The 20239-nt window shown below is 36.6% G+C and overlaps 1 protein-coding gene across 1 annotated transcript in view; it reads right to left on the bottom strand.

Annotated features, from left to right (window-relative positions):
- The window catches only part of LOC107670531 (microtubule-associated tumor suppressor candidate 2-like), a 42719-nt gene that overhangs the window by 21785 nt on the left and 695 nt on the right, over positions 1-20239 (bottom strand). Inside the window, exons 2-5 of the mRNA XM_016463177.1 lie at positions 8500-9816; positions 7699-8466; positions 7316-7526; positions 5675-5878 (exon numbers count right to left, since the gene is read on the bottom strand). Coding sequence (XP_016318663.1) covers positions 5675-5878; positions 7316-7526; positions 7699-8466; positions 8500-9591 — 2275 coding nt within the window. The 5' untranslated portion in view covers positions 9592-9816. The remainder of the gene's footprint in view (positions 1-5674; positions 5879-7315; positions 7527-7698; positions 8467-8499; positions 9817-20239) is intronic.

Raw genomic sequence — 20239 nt, 5'->3', positions numbered from 1 at the left:
AATACACGATTTTCACAATTTGAGTTGAATTACTGAAATAAATGAACTTTTCCACGACATTCTAATTTATTGAGATGCACCTGTATATGTATGTATATAAGTTGTTAACTCTCTTACCAGCATCCATAATTCATCCAAGAATAAAGATTGCTATCATTTACTCACCCTCACATCGTTACTTGCCCGTATGACTTTCTTTTATCCATACTATGAAGTCATATGAGTTTGGGACAACATGAAGTTGAGTAAAACATAACAGAATTGTAATTTTTTTGGGTGAACTACTGAATTTATTTATGTATTTTTTATAGAAGTTCCTGAGCTCAATTATGTGCTGCAAACTAATGGTGGTGTACAGAGTTATATGCAATGTTCTGCTGACACTGCAGACGTGTTGTCTTCAACTTCCCATATAGTCTGTTCATCTCAGATTTATAATGGATTTCTAGCCAGGTTTCCTGATTTAACAAAGGTCTTGAAAATGCTGATGCATCCTCCTTCAAGCTCACACATCCTACTACAGCCCAAAAAAGTAATTGCAAAGTGGATGCAAGGTGAGATAAATGTGACTCAAATCATGATTAATGGGACACTGATTGAGATCAATAAAGTCAAGTGTAAAGTTGTCAAGGATTTAACTATACATAATACAGGGTTGTTGTTGTTGTTGTTGTGTGTGCAACAGGTTATGACCAAAGCCGAATACCTTACTCGGTAAAGCACAGATAATGGCTTCAAAACAAATAATGAATTCAACCAATGACAGGTGAGCCCGGGAACAGCGTGATATTATACATTAATCTCTAAAATTACTACGCAATAATGAGTGTGTGAAGTTAGAGTAAGTGAGTGTAAACCTTATGAATGAAATGAGCACATCATGATGGCACATCAAACAGTCACACTGGTGTCACTGTGCGTCTCTAACAAATCAGAGCCAAGGGTAATATCAACTAAGGTACTGAATCATACACATTTTCTGCTATTTGATATGTCTATTTAAATGTTTGAAACCTTGTACCATTCATAATATCATTACCCTTAAACACAGTGTTTATGGCGCATGCGATGCACTGGCCAAAGACTTAAAGTCTTTTAAGGATTCTGCAGTAAAAAAAAAAATATAAATAAATGCACGAGCAATGCAATTTGAGTAACTTGTAATAAATATATGAGTAAAAACATCCCATGATGTCAAAACGCAGAGGAAATTTTTTTTCCAAATGTTGTCAGAAGAATGACTGTGTCCATCTCAGCAGGAGGTGGACTGATGGGACATGTGCATTATTTATGAAGCAGCATTAAAGATTTTACTGTCTTATATGAAGGAACAGTTTCTTTCTATAAATTCTTATTAATATATTAAAATAACTCTAATCTAAATGTAAACAATAAAACCATATTAAATAAAGATGTAATCTGAAATAATATTTCATTTTTTTCCCTCCTCAGTAACTATTGCTTTTATGAAAAAACAAACAATTCTTGAAACTTCTGGACACAAAAATGGTTAATTAATTGAATATATCAAGACTGTTTATTCAATACTACAATACTGTTAATAAAAAAGTATAAAAACAAGCAACAGAGAAAAGGGGCTCTGGCATTTCCTTTTGACAAAAATGTTTTTTTTTAACACCCATAATGCACCACTCATCTCTGTGAGCAGGAATACTTACAATAATTTACATATACTTCTTACAAACAATACAAATCTGGTTGAAAATCAGCAGACTTATCCTTAAACTGCAAATATAACTTTTTTTCACAAACCTAGAAAATCATGGAAATTAAAACTTAAGTTCTACAAAAATTCTATAGTGAGCTAAACATGACATGGAACAACCTTAAAGATCAACATTAAAAAGAAAAAATTAAAATATTAATAAAAGCTTTTAATAATCACTGACAATGTGGCTTATTTCGTTCCAATCAGTCAGATGGCCATCTTTAAAAATGTATGTGACATTAATAAATCACAGACAACACTTACATGGGTGCAGGTCTTGCTTTTCAATATCCCTTTTTAAAACGAAAGTGAAAAGTGGTACAAAATACCCCAGTAATGAAAACATTTGTGCTGCCAATTCGTCCGTTAGTAGAGGAAACACATCCAGGATCCAGACTTGAGATGACAATAAACATCATCTGCTTTCATAAAGTCAATCTGATATTAAAACTCCACAGAGTTGCCAAAAAGCTCCAAACCAACAACGAGTCTTAAAGATTAATTATACTGTATGATGGGAAGACTTAAAGACTAAACTTTAACTTAAAACCTTTGCAAAATAGTAGAAGCCCAACTCCTCTTTAACTCCTCCACTTTCCCAGAGAGGAAATAAGAGTGAAAGTGGTGACTCAGGCCTAGTTGTGGACACTCTAACTTGGGTAGGGTCGACAGCTGTCCTTTATGTTTTATCTACCGAGCACGGCATCGAACAAAAATGCAACATGCATGTACAAGTCTCTGGATTTAAATAACAAGCCAGGAGTCTTTGGGTTTTTAAGAGGGGACATAAAATTGGGACGCGAAGGCGCCACTGTTGACCCCTCAGCTGTCCGAGCTGAGAGACAAATGTGTCCCCACTATAGCATCAGACATGTCGGGACGTCTGCTGATGTAATAATTGGATGCTAAACAAGGGTGTGGTTTATTAACACACTGTACTTACAGTACAAGAAAAGTCAACTATAAACCTGAGAGAGAAAGAAAGAGAGAGAGAATCACAGTCTGTACTGTGAGAACACATACATTACACTCAACAGTTTAGTGACACTGTTTGCTAGACTCAGCATTTATCTGCAGTCTTGAGGGAATGACTGCAGTGAAATAGTCTATAAATGAATAAGAGGACACTCAAGCCTTGAATGTAAGGACGGGCCCTTCTATGCCCTGCCTCGAATTCTTGTTTAAATAGAAATATTAAAGAGGCTTATAATTCCTGGACAAACATACTGTACAGAGTCAGTTAAGCTGTGTGCCTCATATTTCATGAAAAGTTCATGAAAAGTAGGGTCTAGCTGTTTTGAATGGTCATTAATAGAGAGAGAGAAAAAAGACTTTTTGCAATTGGCTAACTGGACCATGCTAGCAACTTGGAGAAAGTCATGGCCTAATGGTTAGAGAGTCGGACTTGTAACCCAAAAGTTGCGGGTTTGAGTCTCGTACCGGCAGGGATTGTAGGTGGAAGGAGTGAATGTACAGCACTTTACAGTACATTCATTGAGATCAGATTCTTTACACGTATACAATAAATTAGGTCAGATTTATTTATTTTTTTCATTTGTAAGACACAAAATGCTAGAGTGATTTCTTTTTTTTTTTTTTTACTGGCAAAATGAGAAGTGCTCTTAAAGGAGGATTGAAAGCGAGATGAGAGACATGGTTAGGAAAAAAAGTCTTCATTCTAGCGATCACAGGACATGTCAGTTGACAAAGAAAAGGAATTCCAGAGAAGCAGAAATAGAAATAAGATTTAATGTGTGTATACATTGAAGTATGGTTTGTTAGGATATATATTAGCAATGCATAGCAACACTTAGCAACGCATATTAATAATCAAAAATTAAGTTTTGGTATATTTACGGTAGAAAATGTTTAAAAATATCTTCATGGAACAATGATCTTTACTTAATATCCTAATGATTTTTGGCATAAAAGAAAAATCGAGAAATATATAGTTCAGTCATGAAACTCTAGATGGCGCAGGCTGATGGGTTGTTAACATAACTGATGATATTCAGAGCGTTAAACGACTTTGCACAAGCTGATTGGTTCATGCTGCATATGCAGCCAATGAGCTTACTGCCTTGCATTTATATGGCTTGCTAGCATTCACTTGAGATTCCTGCAGCACGCTTTCCATAAAAGAAAAATCAATAATTTTGACCCATACAATGTATTTTTGGCTATTGCTACAAATATAGCCGTGCTACTTAAGACTTAAGACACAAAACTAAGGTTTTGTGGTCCAGGGTCACATATCTAAATCTCTTTCCTTCTTCCAAGTAACTGATTGCTGCTTGAGAAATCTGCATTAATACTGAAATTGTTTTTTTTTTCTTGCTGAATGAAGGCTGTTTCATGCCTCGAGCATGAGCTTGCAAACTTTAAAGCATCTTGGGCTGCCTCCTTAATTGCCACACAAGCTGTCCTTCCTGGAAGGAAACTCTGAAATGCTAGCCAGCCATATAAACGCAAGGCAGTAAGCTCATTGGCTGCATATGCAGCATGAACCAATCAGCTTGTGCCAAGTCGTTTAACTCTCTGAATATCAGCAGTTACGTTAACACCCCGTAAGAATGCGCCATCTAGAGTTTCATGACTGAACTATATATTTCTCGATTTTTCTTTTATGCCAAAAATTATTAGGATATTAAGTAAAGATCATGTTCCATGAAGATATTTTGTAAATTTTCTACCGTAAATATATCAAAACGTAATTTCTGCTTCTCTGGAATTCCTTTTCTTTGTCAACTGACATGTCCTTTGATCGCTAGAATGAAGACTTTTTTTCCTAACCATGTCTCTCATCTCGCTTTCAATCCTGCTTTAAGTGCACTTCTCATTTTGCCAGTAAAAAAAAAAAAAAAGAAAGAAATCACTCTAGCATTTTGTGTCTTACAAATGAAAAAAATAAATAAATCTGACCTAATTTATTGTATACGTGTAAAGAATCTGATCTAAATGAATGACTACAATGCCATCATATGCTGCAGTAGCACAGTTTGCCAGATAACGTAGATAATGTCTGGTTATAACGATCAGATCTGTTAATTTAGTCATTTAGTGAAATGAAAACAGAAGACAGGAGAATCATAACACAACTTTTGTTTTCTAGAAAAATCTGTAGATTAGTGCTTCTTGCCTATGAATATAATAGGTGCATAGACACCAGAGGCAGATTTCTGCAGTAATGCTCTTTTTATGTTTCACTTGCACTTCTTCTTCACAACAACACTGTTTATGTTTATCGTTTCAAAGATCTCAGCTCACCACAGCACAGGCAAATACAATTATAAAACAACACGCACAGTCTCTATATTTCTCCAGCTTCATAAAAAAACACTTAAAATCCATTGAACTCAATGCAATTCTGCAATAAGTAATATAACATGTCTTATGACAGATGGTCTGAAATTTAAAATGACTATTATGATGTCTGCTTTAATCATGGATGATATTTCAGACTTACTGGGATACTAAGTAAATTCCATTTTAAAAGACTGGAATACACTGCTCTATTTGTCTTGTGTTTTGAGATGCCTCGTCTTGCATAGACACAGAGCAACCAGCAGGGTGTTGTAGACATTGATTTTACTTTGTATCTACCAGGCAGAAGGCTTATGACAGGATGAGTTGGATAATCCAAAAGGCCTAAACTAATCCTGACATAATACGAGTACTAAAGCATGTGGTCTGAGAATGGGCCGCTTTGGTAATTCCTACACTTTTGAGAATTTAGACTGTCACGCAAAACATTCATTCATAACAGGAAATTCATTCTAACAAGAGCTTAAAGGTACAAACAGTACAATAAACATCACAACTAGCAGAAGCCTACAAATCTGTTGAACCCAGAACTGTTAAACTCAGGTGTCCCAGTCTGTGACATCTGTGTGTTTTGCATGTGGCCGACAATAGTTTTATGACAGAAAGAGTTGTAACACTCACGGCTGGATCGGCAGGGGTCACTGTGTATGCTGTCATTCGATTGGTTGCTGGACACAGAAGACACGCTAGCACTGCGGACAAAGCCAAAGGTGGCCAGTCGAGCAGGAGGCAGATGGGAGAAGCTGGGAGGATGCAGTCCAGATTGACCCGGTTTGGGGAGCATAAATTTGGGGGCCACACCCAATGCTAGTCTCTTCTGATCCACTGTAAAGCAGAAGACAAATCGTAATATTCCCTCAAACAAATCTCATAAATTTATTTATAGAAATCATGGCTTGGAATTACTTTCTACAAACCATTAAAATAAATAAAATAAATACATCAAATCATGATAATACAACATTCTGTCATGAAACTTTAGATGGCACAGGCCGATAGGTTCTAGCTCAATCTGATATAATCCCATCTTTAATCACATGGCTGATTAGTTTTAGTTGCATCATCAGCCAAATACAAAGCCAGTGTTGGCTATATAGCAGTTTGCAGTGTGATTCAGAAACCCTCCACCCTCCCCAGCTCCACCTGTATAGATCTGCTATGGGGTAATTTCATGTATGCTGTAGATGCAGGGGTAATTTTATGTATGTTATACTGTATATGCAGCAGCAGTATTTCTTACATGCTCACAGCAGCATGTCTGTGGATGTATTAGCAGTAGCATAGCAGCAGCGTAGCAGATCTATTCCTCCAAGACCAAACACATTAACATTGCCATGTATATTACCATGCTAAACTTTCCAAGAGTTGTCATGACAGAACTAACACAATGTACCATACCATATAAGGAGAAGAAAAAGAAACGGTACACAAATGTTTAAAAATGCTCATTTTTAAATATTAAAGTTCTTGCAACTTAAATTCCGGACACAGAAGAACTTAGGAGTGTGAATCTTTGCCGACTTATGGTGTATGCAAAGGAGCATTGGTCTAAGAGAGCACTTTTTTAAATACCTGTCATTATGGATATATATGTAGTTTGTATACAGCTCATCAACAACCAGTAAAAAGTAGAGTTTTAAAGGGTGTAGATATTTTCATTTCACAATTCTGACAATTTTAGTGATCCTTCTGCGAGATTAAGTATTCTGAATGGCTGATTTATTAATTTCTGCATTTTCCAGGACGTGGTGATATTTAATACAACTGACTGGCAAAAGGAGAATAAGGAGAGGCTAAACTTAACATTTAAAAGAGTTATATCTAAATGTAAGATAATTAAGTTCCAGCAGGGTTCCCCAAAGTCACACTTTCACTCGCCGAAGAGATTTAAAAACATGTAAAAGCTGTAAGTGTGACAAGTTATCTTCGCAGTCTTCTTGCCATCATGGATTTTACATTTCAAAGATAAATGGAGCATCTGTAAGAATCAATACAATTCTAGAACCAAAATGACTGCAGTTCATAACCTCAGCTGATGGAATGTCTGTGTGTGGCCATTACGCTAAGAAATGAGTCTGATTCTGGGTACTGGCAGTATAGAGCTGTGTAGATAATCATTTAGATTCCTGTCTAGCTTCATGAGCTATATTTTAAGAAAATGTCTAATACAAATCAATACTGCTTAATTAAACATTGCACATTCTGAAGAAAGTCAACTGACAACTGGGAACTTGACTTTGAAGGTTTTAGTGCCTTACTGACCTGCAGGTTCCTGGTGACTACTTGGAGCCTGAACAGCTGGAGCCGTATAACTGAGGGGTGACGCTGACCTTTGACCTGGTAATACCGTCCTGTTCTTAGTAGCAGGCTGTCTGGTGACAGCTCCATGGCCAAGCTGAGGCCTTAAGGCTCTCGGAAAGCGGAAAATGGCAGCAGCAGCATCATAGGTATTTAGCTGAACCGCTCTACCACCCTGAAACCGTAAGAAGCATCCACTGATGTCTTTGTTACCACAAATTTAATAAAGCAGTTGAGAGTATTAATAAATTATGCTTACTGCTCATGCTTTCACAAGCACAACACATCTACTAGAGTGCAGTAGTGCTGTGTTAGCAGCTGAGAATCTCTTAATACACAAGTCCTACCTGTAAATATTGATCTGGCAGTTCCCCGTGGAAACTCTCTGATTTGCCCACCAGTTTATGGGGGACAGTGTGGCTGGGTGGCCTGATCCCAGACGCCATCAGTCCTGGAGGGGAGTAGTACCCTGACCTCTGTACTTCCTGACGATACTTGTCATAAAGGATATTAGAGGAGCTCAGCACAGGTGAACCTCTGGACCCCTCGGCCTTAGACTCTTTTGAGGTTGGTGAGCTACTGTAAGGTGTAAGTCTTGGCGGTAACGTCGATACTTCATAGGGACCTTCAGACATTGGTTTTGCTTGAGGGCTTTTGTGGACATATGTTATGATTTTTGGTCGAACATTTTTGGGCTTCTGAGGTGGAGAAGACTTCTTAGATTCAAACTCAGCTCTAGTGGGTTGTTGAGGAACAGCAGGTTTTGGGAGACTACTACTACTACTGAGAAAACTTTTACTTGGTTGCCTCAAACCAGTTGTTCCCCTCTGTAAGGTTTCATTTCGTTCCTGACTTGCTTCTCTTGTGCTAATAGGTTTGGCTGGTGATGAAGGAGGCTGTTTCCGAGGTGAACAGGTGGTCTTAGGGGATGGAAGGGTCTCAGGGCGAGATGGGCTGCCCCAAGGTCTTCGCCTTTCCAAACTTGATGCACTAGAACTTCGGGTCTTTTCAAAAGAAGATTGCTTCTTATATGGTTGGGGTTCAGAACCACCAGAGTGCACAGGTGTATCCTTTGAGGTTAGTTTTGAGGTTCTAAGAGCAATTTTATGAGATTCCTCATCCTGGGATTTGAGTTTATTATTTATATCAGCAGCAGAATCATGAGAGAACCTTCTGTTCTGTGAAGCAGACTGTGTGTTTTCTGAGACAAGATGTTGGCAATGTTTCTTCTCAGTTGATATTGTTTTTAAATTTGGAGCCTTGTCTTCTGTTCCATGGTACTCCTTTACATGAACTCCAGATTCTCCTAGATTGTCCTGACTGGTACTTCCTGATTTATTAGGGATCTTCTTGATCCTTGCAATGCTACAATCACTCATGCCATTTGTCAGTTGACCTGAGCTCTCATATATTACAAAATCTGTAGCTGGTTGGTTTTCTTGTGCTTCTAAAAGGGGTTCCACAGGCAATGTGGTAGAGTTAAGATTGAGATCAACACTGTAGATGTGCATTGTACTTTTTCCTGCTTGATGATGCACGCCATCAGTATGTACAGAGCTCCGGCTTTTATCTGAAATAGTTAAACAGGACTGTGAGGCAAGGGTAAGGTCCTCAGAGAGAGTTCGGTATGGCCCTGAGGAAGCATGCCACGAATCAGAGCTTTGAGTTCGACCTGCATATTCCAGGGCACTAGCAGGACTTCCTCCAAGACTAGACATTGTGGAGAGGCAAGAGACAAAAACATCATTTTCAGAGCTAAACTCAGTCCTTGCTATGCTGGTCACCATTTCTTTGCTAGTGGACTGAGGACAAACAGTAGACTCTTGCTCCTTTGAAATGAACTGGGAGAACCTTTTACCTTCTACCTTCAGAGACATTGCTTCAGTCTGCATCACATTGGTGGATAGAGCACCCCTGACATCTCCTTTAGGAATACTGCTCTCTTCGTCATCCACTAGTTCCTCACTTTCCAGCATCTCAAACTCAGCTAACTCTGGGTCATCACATGGGGAATCTGTGCCCTGGATAATCATCTTCACCTGTTCCTCAGTGTGAGATACCACAGAGGACAGGGTTTCAGTTGCCTCCAAAGTTGTTCCTTCATCTCCTCTTTGGATTTCATTAGCATTGGCATCACCATCTAGGGAATCTTCAGTATGTCTGCTGTTGTTCCTGATTTCCTTACAGCCATCTTTAATGCTGGTCCCGAAGCGTCTGGTGTGTTCATCATTCACACTCATGTTTCCTGAAGGTTCATGTGTTCTCAAGCTTTCATGTAGAGTCTTGTTGATCCTCCCTTGAGGTCTGGAGCTCTCACCGCTTTCAAACTTAAAGCTAAAGTAAGTATTGGCATCTTTCACACTGTTATGTGAGATACTGATTTTGAGAAGATGACATCAGGAGTTGTCTTCAACATGTCAAGGTGGGTAAACAACAACAGATTTAGAAATGTCTTGACATAAAACCTGTAACAGAAATACAAATAAGAAATAATGTAGTGAATATAATGAAATAATATTCTAATTTTATACCCATAAAAAGATTTGATGGTAGTATGTTTTGAGATCCACAAATCCTCTCTTTGTGCAGAATCTCTTTGTTCACCTTAAAGAGAAATAGTACTATAATTAGGGGCAAGTTGGTATCAATGAATAGAGTGTAATAATTTGGTTGATTAGTCTGTTAATTAAGCAATTTCAATTTTCAAGTTAAACATTGCATTAGATAATCCTTAATAAAGCAATGTAAGGTGCAAATTTGGTTCTTGAAAAATTGTTGTGGTGCTAAATGAAGTGTGACAATTGAACAGTTTTTTTCAATTCCTTTACACTTTTCTTCTTTCGCATTTCTTTCACACAATTCTGTGATCTGTGAAAACTGACATCTCCCTTAGCATTGCTACTTTGTTCATTCCTTGGTAAACACAAACACTGGCATTTTCTCCATGTAAATGACAACACAATTTCTTAAATGGATTTTCCAGGTTAAAAAAAAATCCATGGCATAATACATATTTTAATGCTTCAGTCAAATGGGATTTGGAGTAATATTTTATTCAATCATGAAATTCTTTCATATAGAATTATAAACGCACTGATAATTCTCCACGCAGTGAGAAAGCACACTCGTGCTCAGTCCTCCCTAGCAACAACAACAGCTCCTACACTCCAGAACTTCAACCGTAGGAGGTCATTCCATGAGGTAATGGCAGACAAATGTTCTCAACAGGAACATATTTTCCAGGAAAACAGGTGCATTAACTGATTTTGTAATAGATAAATAATAGATGAACTGCTAAAGTGTCTAAAATAGCAAATTATGTATCTTAAAGGGGCCATATGATGCAATTTCAATTTTTCCTTTCTCTCTGAAGTGATACAAGCTCTTGGTGCATAAAGAAGATCTGTAAAGTTGCAAAGACTAAAGTCTCAAATCCAAAGAGCGTCACATGTGGTTGCCACAAGCCCGCCGGACGCTCCTTCGTCGAATCAGCCGGCCGCACCGTTCTCTAGCCCACCGGCCGTTCCTCACTCTAGCCCACCGGCCTCCTCTCACTCAAGCCCACCGTGTGCGAAGCGGAGTCCAGCCTGGGGTCGTCACATGTGGTTGCCGCAAGCCCGCTGGCCGCGCTGTTCTCAAGCCCTCCAGCCGCCGCTCACTCTAGCCCGCCGTGTGTTTTGTTGTGAAAGCGAAACTACTGTTTTGTCTTCCAAAAGAGGACACGACTAGAAATCAGTGGTTAAGTTGTATTTACAACACTGTTCCAGAACAGTTCAACCCAAATATTCAGATGTGTGCAGAAAATTTTATGGAGGACTGTTTCCTGATCCTGGGAGAGTAGACTACAATGCCGGCTGTTCTGACTTACAGACTGTAAGTACATTTTTTATATTAAAGAATTTGCCACTGATGATTCAAACGCGAGTTTTGAGCAGTGTAGAGTAGCACTTGTTGTTTGTCATTTCTCCGATCACAAATGCAGACATGGTTTTATGTTTATGCGGCGCGATGCAACGCGTAAAAAGACAGTATATGTCATTATAATCCGTAATTATGTCCCCACAGGATTCAACAAATGCCTCGTTTATAATGGGTTTTAATGTTTTTGTCTCATCGCTCCGGCCGGACATGGCATCACAGTATGGAAGATGCGTAACATTTCCGTCACACGCTTGAGGTATTCGGCCAATCACAACGCACTGGATAGCTGGCCAATCACAGCACACCTAGCTTTTCAGACCGATGAGCTTTGTAAAAATCGACGTGTTTCAGAAAGGCGGGGCATAGAGGAGAAACAATAATGTACAATATGTGGAAAAAAATTTGTTTTTTGATCCTTAAACCACATAAACACATTTCATTACACCAAATACACAAAATGTTCTTTTTAGCAACATCATATGACCCCTTTAATAGATACCATGCTGAAGAAAGACTATTGTTCAACAAGAAGGCAAATTACCTTTATACTATTACACAGTGTAAATTTTGCCCTATTACAAATTATATATTTTACCTAAATAAACCCCACTAAATACTGTTTTCATAAACAGATAACAAAAAGCAATCCATCACCTAAATCTATAAGACATTGTGCTAGGCTGACTTCTGTCAGACCTAGGTAAACAAAATATATTTTGCGCATTTATACTTCTTGGCATGGTCCATGTTCTTGACCTACTTTGTGCATCTGATGGTTTTGTGCATCTGTAGTCAATCATTACAGTTCACTTACTATCATAATGATATCTGTCTCATCATCTTTCTATGCTTTAAAAATGTCTGTAATCATTTTTACAAATGAAATACTTGCTTTACGCATATGTCAAAATCAATAAAAAAACATACCTTGCTTTTGTAGAAACTGTCACTAATCTTTATTATTTTGTGTAAACTATTTTATTGTGTAAATTAAATGTATTCAGTAAAGATGAAAGTTACATTAAAACAGAAAATAAAACTGACTGACCTCCATTCCAAAATGACATGCTCATGCTAAATGTTATGGAATAATTTAAACAGTCGCTGTTGAGCTGTCAGAGACAATGACTAACTGTCACAGACTGATATGACGGTTTGTCAGTCACATGTGACGAGTCACATCATAGTCAGGTCTGCAGGTCACAGTAACGAAGCACTGTATGACAGCTTAAAGAGATTTGGAATACGTCTCAAGAGATACCCTGAAACAGATCATCACGACCATTTAGAGTCAGGAGCTCAATTATTTACAAGAGGAAGGTAGACAGAAATAGAGAATAAAAACAACCAGTGTCAGGTAAGCTACTTTGAAAATGCAGCTTGTCAAGCAACAAGCTACTCAAAATTTAAAGGAGCACAAAGCAGAGCAGTTTTTATCAGGTACACAGAAAATAAAAATCCTCCAATTATGCTGACACTTTTTAAATATAAAAATTATAATCAAAAACGTTTCACAATTTTAAAAACGTCTTAGGTTACTTATGTAACCATGGTTCCCTGAGTAAACAAAACAGTCAATGAAGACGAAGAAGAGAATGATGTGTGCTCCCGGCACCTATTTATACTATAGTCGCACCGGTAGTGACGTCATGGCTGTCGCCGGCCAACGAGTTGGTGTTTTTTCAATGTATGCTTCAGACACGGGTCACGACGAGGCGTTCCCCATAGCGACCCCTAGAGGATGCAGTTCGAAGTTCCCATGAAAGGGAACAAAGGTTCTTCAGTGGAAAAGGGTTATTCTGATTAAAATTTCCTTCACAATAAGAAAAATATGGTTCTTTAAATAACTGTTCCCCCAAAATGGTTCTTCTATGGCATTGCAAAGCCACTATTTGGAGCCTTTATTTTTAAAACAGTTATGCACAGCAGGATTTAAATACATATTAAATTATTCAGTAAAATTATTGTAATAAATATTATATTGTTTTGTAAATGCAACATAAATGCTTCCCAGAATCATTTAATTATTTACACAAACCAAACCAATTAAATGAATCTGACAGCCCAAAGCTCAACTCTGCACATCCACATAAACACTCTCTCATACCAAACACACACTCACCAAACCTGCTACTTGACCTACTTTCACAGAAAAGGCTCAGAAGTCCTCGAGTTAAAATGTTCAAAGACTTCACAGCCCAACACTAGGGAGGGTTTGAGCTTACAGATAGATTTGAATTCTAATTATTATACAGTTTACAGAGTGTGGAGTTTTGATGCACAATGTATTTAACTTCCCTTTTAAAGCATTTTAATTCTACCACCAAAATCTAGGAATACATCCTAATAAATTATTAATAAAAACTTTGATGATTGACAAGCCGTTTATTATGACAGAATGCACGTAACTATGTGACGGAGCACATTTTTATGATGCGTTAGTATGTCTCAAAGCTACGCTTCTGCTACACACTTAAAAGTATCTTCTTTTTCTTCACAAAAAGAGTACATACTTTTAGGGTGTACTGTAGTATAAGTAGGCAAATTGGCACGCAGCACGACTCTGGGTAGAAATTTAAACGGATAGTTCACCCAAAAATGAAAATTCATCATTTACTCACCCACAAGTTGTTCTAAACTTGTATGCTTTCTTCTCTTGATCATAAGATGGGATATTTTGATGAATATTTTACAAACCTTCCAGTTACAGGTTCTGTATAGTATATACACACACATACAACCTACCGGAAGGTTTGTAAAACATTTACAACTGATGAGTAGTTTACACTTTAGATTAGGGGATGCAGAAAGTGTTGTAAATGCCTTGTATACACCTACAGATCACTTGTAAGAAAAATCTACAAATGATGTGTAACACATTTACAAGTGATGAGTAGTTTACACTTTAGATTAGGGGATGCAGAAAGCTTTGTAAATGATTTATTCATGCGTTTACACAACAAGTTTTGAACACTTTGTAGTGTGTACTGCAATGTAAAGGCTGACTGGTGAGGGTGTATATGTCTTCTCTGACACACATGGAGTATTTTAATGCTGTGATTTTCAGTGGAGGGTTAAACCGGTTAACATTAACACTATAGATCCCACACACTCCACACAGAACACAAGTCTGTGCTGATGACTTAAAGGGTTTAACACAACCCACTGGAATCCCCTGACTCATGTTTATTCACTTGACAGCAAATAATTTATTATTCTTTAAAAAAAAAAAAAGTTTTAGCATAATTGCATTTTTGTGCTTTTTAACAGACCAGACCAACTTTAACGAAACATACATTAATTGTATACTAATCATTTACTAATGGTTTAATCATCATTTGTTCATGATTAACACATGTTTATTGAGATAATAGTACAATGTTGACATCTAAATGATTTATAAGTGATTAATAATATATTAACTAGTAACTATTAACCATTTACTAAGGATATGTTTGATTATTTCATGATGCTATTTTTTAAGATAACCGATTTGTAAATCGTTAGCATATTACGTAAAAATTATTTGTGAATATATAGTCGTTTTATAAATGATTAGTTCATCATAATCTAATCACTTGTAAATGATTTATAACTTAATCTGCAAAACATAGATAAAAATATCAACATATCACTTATTAATAATTTATGAATGCATAGTCATGTTTTGTAAATGATTAGTTCATCAACTAATTACTTGTAAATTAATTAACAAAACATACACAAATTGTTAGCATATCACTTATTAACCACTTATGAATGTTTTGTAAATGATTAGTTAATCATTAACTAATCACTTATAAATCACTTACAACTGAACGTTATTATAAAGTGTTACCCTATGAACCAAAACTTTACCTGACTTTCTTATCCACATTGGGCTAGTGACAAATTTATACATAAGACATGCCTCTTATGTTTATATGCTAAATGAAGGCTATAGGACATAGTTCTAAGCGGCTATGAAGCTTAAGTATATTACCAGCCATTAACAGCATCTGGAGCCTTGCAACTAAAGCTCTGTGGTTTCAATCTCATATTAGTGCATTATTAGAGGGAACAAAGCACCAGTCAGATGAACTGAAAAAGCCCAATTTAAAATCAGACTCTTATACTGACTGGCGGAATCTCAATGCGGCTCAATCAGCGGGGATGAGGTTTCCTCCTGGCTGATGGATACCGAGCTGACAGTGAACAGATGAGAGAGCACAGCGATGGCTTTGTTTCGACTTTGTTCAAGTGAGAATGCATGATGAATTCCTGCTCTGCACTTCTCTGTGGCGAATTGTGACTTATTACTGCAAACCAAGCTTACTACTGTAGAACAACAGTTTATAAAACGGGTCACACAAAATGTGGTTTTGCCATTTTCTTAAACTAACCAGACAGAAGACTTTGACCATGACATTGTGTTTTGCAGCATAAGTGCTACATCTGGGAGGAAGGAGGGTAAACGTACTTTACTACAGATTTTTAATTGAATTCACAATTCAGGTGCTTTAACAAAAATACAAGTTTCACATTTTTTTTCACTCGTTTTCTACAGAGGAAGACACACCTAAACTGTTCAATGTTTTTGAACAATTTGGTTGAGTAAATGATACAATGACTCATTCATAAAGACAGTCACTTGTTTAGTTCATGAATGAATCAGCATTTTTTAAAGGGGTCATATGATGCGATTTCAATTTTTCCTTTCCAAATGTTCACGTAAAGAAAGAAGGCGTAACTTTTATTCTCGCTGTAGTATTGTTGTTGCCGCCGCCATGTCGTGAAGGCGCTGTGTGTTTCGTTGTGAAAGCAACACTACTTTGTTTGGTCTTCCAAAAGAGGATGATATCTGCTTCGTCATGCCTAGAGCTGATCCGTGCTGGTCGCTGAGGAAATACTACAACTTTGCCCTGTGGATCACCGGGGTCGTCACATGTGGTTGACGCTGTGTTTCGTTGTGAAAGCGAAACTACTTTGTTTGGCCTTCCAAAAATGGACATGACTAGAAATCAGTGGTTAAGTTGTATTTACAACACTGTTCCAGAACACTTCAACCCAAATATTCAGATGTGTGCAGCACATTTTATGGAGGACCGTTTCCTGATCCTGGGAGAGTAGACTACAATGCCGGCTGTTCTGACTCAAAGACTGTAAGTGCGTTTTTTATATTTAAAGAATTATTATATTTTATATATTTAAAGCGAGTTTTTTGGGCAGTGTAGAGTAGGGCTTGTTGTTTGTCATTTCTCCGATCACAAATGCAGACATGGTTTTATGTTTATGCGGTGCGATGCAAATGCACGGAATAACAGTTTGTTTGAATGTGCAAACACAGACAAGCAGAGATATACAAATAGTGAAATGTCCCAATACTGTTATCCAGCAAGTTTGGAACGCTACTCTGCCAATCAGATTCAAGAACTGTAACATGTTGTATATATTATAATAAGTACTTTGCCATTTGAATGCAGTGACTTTGACAATTAAGTTTTGAAGACAACTGCATATTATTAAAAACATATCAGCTTTTTTAGCAAACAACTATTAGATGAGGTTAACGAAGGCCAAACACAAAACTTGCTGGGTTTATTTACAGGCTGAAAAAATGTTTGTTTCATCCCATTTGGACAGAAGATGGCACTATACCAGTCTAAATTCTGCAAAGGGCATTATACTTAAAAATTGTCATTAAACACAGCACAGTCACTGTTTCGGGATATATATTAATGAACATTTAAAGTTTATTATGGGTCAAATTGCAATAAATACTTCTTAAATATATACTTGAAATTAAAATTGCATTAATGTGCTGAAATGCAAGTACTTACGTTTTAAGCTTTTCATACATAATACAGAGCTGTCAGCAACATAAAAAAGGAAGTAACTGTAAGCTTAGTATTTACTCAGATGTACATTAGCGAGCCTATTTAAATACAAATGTTCAACTTATATATTGTTCATTTTCTTTTTGCACCTGTAATGTTTGACAGAGACCTAGCTCAATATAGATACAAAGGAAGCTTCCTAAGAGGTCAGTCACTCAATACATGCGATCCCACATGCAGTTTCTCATTGCAGTCTGCAGCATCAGCCCTGCAGTAATTCTGCTGTCCTGATGCCAGAAATACATCCAGATGCATTCATGATACATTGGCAATCTTTTTAACGTTCTATCTATCTGTCCGTCCGTCCGTCCGTCCGTCTTTCTATCAATCTCATTCATATTTGTAGCTATTTTATGAGGTGACAATTTCATATGAATTCATGCAATTATATTTTTACGAAAACATAATTTTTAGCAAGCCACCAATTTGCCAAAACATGAAACAGTTAGAACAGAGTGTATGCATTTATCTGTCTATCTATCAATCTCATGAGAAAAATTACTATTTTATGAGGTAGTGTTTTTAAATGAATTTCTAAAATTTAATTTTGTATCATTTTTAAAAAGCCACATATTTGTCAAAACATAAAAAAAATGTTATGGATTACCATGAGAGTTTGTTGATTTATCTGTCTATCTGTAAAAATTGATATGATCAATAAGTTATGGCAACTTTTGTTTTTACATGGCTTTAATTCATCAAAATAATTTGAGCAATTTCAACTTTTTTAGAACTTTAATGACATTCAACTTTATTTTTTGTATCATAATTTTTACGTAATGTAAATTCAGTTTAGTGTCATTTAATCTGTCTATCTCTTACAGTATCTGCGCAATTAATCTTCACAATTCAGTGAAAATATATTGACATTTATATTGACTTTTTCTACAGTTGTTTTTACAGTTTACAGTTTAGTACCTTTAGAGTGAACAAAAGGAAAAGAGAGAGATGGTTGACATACGGTAAGGACAGACAGTTCTCCTCTTGACTGATGCAGTTTCTGTCGCAGACATGAAGTATAAATAAAACACTCACAGCGTGTTCCTCAAGGCGTCAGCATGAAACCCACAGCCAACGGCCATGAGAGACTGTCTTTGTTACTTCCACCTCATTGTTTTTCCTCTTTCATGACACTGTAACACGTTCAGAGTGCTACTGGCAGTAATGCGGCCGGCAGCAGGAAGTTCAAGAGGCAAATTGCTGTCATAGTCATTAAGATGCATGAAATTCCCCTCATTTCCCATGATGCATTCAAAGCATGTCCACTGCACCTGTTCACCAATCCAGTGGTTCCCAACCCTGGTCCTGGAGGCACCCCAACACTGCACATTTTGCATGTCTCCTTTCTCTGACGCACCAATTTCAGGTCTTGGAGTCTCTACTAATGAGCTGATGATCTGAATCAGGTGTGTTTGAGTAAGGAGACATGCAAAACATGCAGTGTTGGGGTGCCTCCAGGACCAGGGTTGGGAACCACTGCACTAATCAACCAGCTAACTTAGAAGGGACCTGGATTAGAGAAACGTTTTTAGCCCCTTTTCTCAAGAATCTCCCAAATGGAAGCAGCGATTTCCACTCTCAGATCTACAGTGCTAATTAAATATTAACATTAAAATGAAATCGGAGGCCACGCCTCCTTTCCCTTTCAAAAGCAAATCCCTCATCAGCTTTGTGTGAGGGGATTTATTGTATATAAATGTTCTTTACTTTACTCAAAGCATTTTGAGTGTTCAGTTTCACAACCTGACACAAAGTGTGAATTAAAACAGAAAGTGTTGTGTTCCTGTTTTTTTTTGTGTGAGTTGTTATGATGCGTATTGTGAATGTATTTTGCTTGGTGTTGTCTTGAGCAAACACAGAATCCGAATAGCTGACTCAGAACTGATAGAAAAAAAAAGTTAGAATTCTTCAATGACGTACAGTTTACGTGCATGATGCAAGGAAAAATGTAGCTAATGGAGAGTTTGTATTTTTGGCATTGCAGGGAATACAGCCACTTATCTTGTAATAATTTCATGCTAATTAATCAGCCTGTCAATCAGTTTTCATACTTTCCTTTCCAATTTTAATTTCGTAAAAAAAATAAAAAATAAAAAAAGTAAAAATTTGTAAAGAAAGAGTTTACATGAACCAAAACACACCATTACGGTTTTAAGCCACAATAGGAACATATATCTGCATACTGCACATATTTCCTTATTGGACTCGTACTGCAAAAGGTAAACAGAGAAGACATACTTTAAAAGCAGCATTTGTATTCATATTGTCAACGAAACTTCAAAACTTTTAGAAATCATTAATACATAATTTATTATTATGGTTGATTATTATTTAGCTATACACTATGCATCATGCATTAACATAGATATGATTACGTTATATGAATAAATATTCCAATAAATATAATTATAATTATTATTATTATAAAACATAAGCTCTAACATACATATGCAAGCACAAAAACGGATTTAATTAGTGTAATTTTATAATATGATTTATATTTTATAAATGAGTTATAGTTTGTTACATTATAGTAACAATATTGATATATTTGTTGCACTTTATGTAAATTATGTACATTTAAAGTATACTGATAACTGTATAATGCCTAAGATTGATATTATTATATTATATATTATATTATATTATGATACTCCAATTTTAACACATTTATAATTAAATACAAGTGTATTCATGTACAGGGATATTTGAATATAAGTATAGGATATATTTATGTAAATATACTTAATATTATGTAACTAGTATATTAAAAATTAATCAGATTATTATTATTATTATTATAAACACATGCAAACACCCACCAAAAAATAATGATAATAACAGCAGAAACTAAACATCATAGCAACATGTATAAATAATATATTAGAGCATTCACTCATTCAGGCCTATTAATTCAGTGTCTATGCGTGCTGAATGAAAATACATGGCAGATAGATTCGACCGCTTTCAGACCGTCAGAAAAACAGCATGTGATATAAGCACACATTGAGTTCTGCTGCAGATACACACGACAGCAGGTGGATGTGATGCTCTGAGTGTGCGCCATCACATTATCCACACCCACACACAC

Source organism: Sinocyclocheilus anshuiensis, unplaced genomic scaffold (assembly GCF_001515605.1).
Source record: "Sinocyclocheilus anshuiensis isolate Anshui unplaced genomic scaffold, SAMN03320099.WGS_v1.1 scaffold513, whole genome shotgun sequence".
NCBI lineage: Eukaryota > Metazoa > Chordata > Actinopteri > Cypriniformes > Cyprinidae > Sinocyclocheilus > Sinocyclocheilus anshuiensis.
The sequence above is the reverse complement of the archived record's forward strand: the minus strand, read 5'-3'. Positions and strand labels throughout refer to the sequence as shown.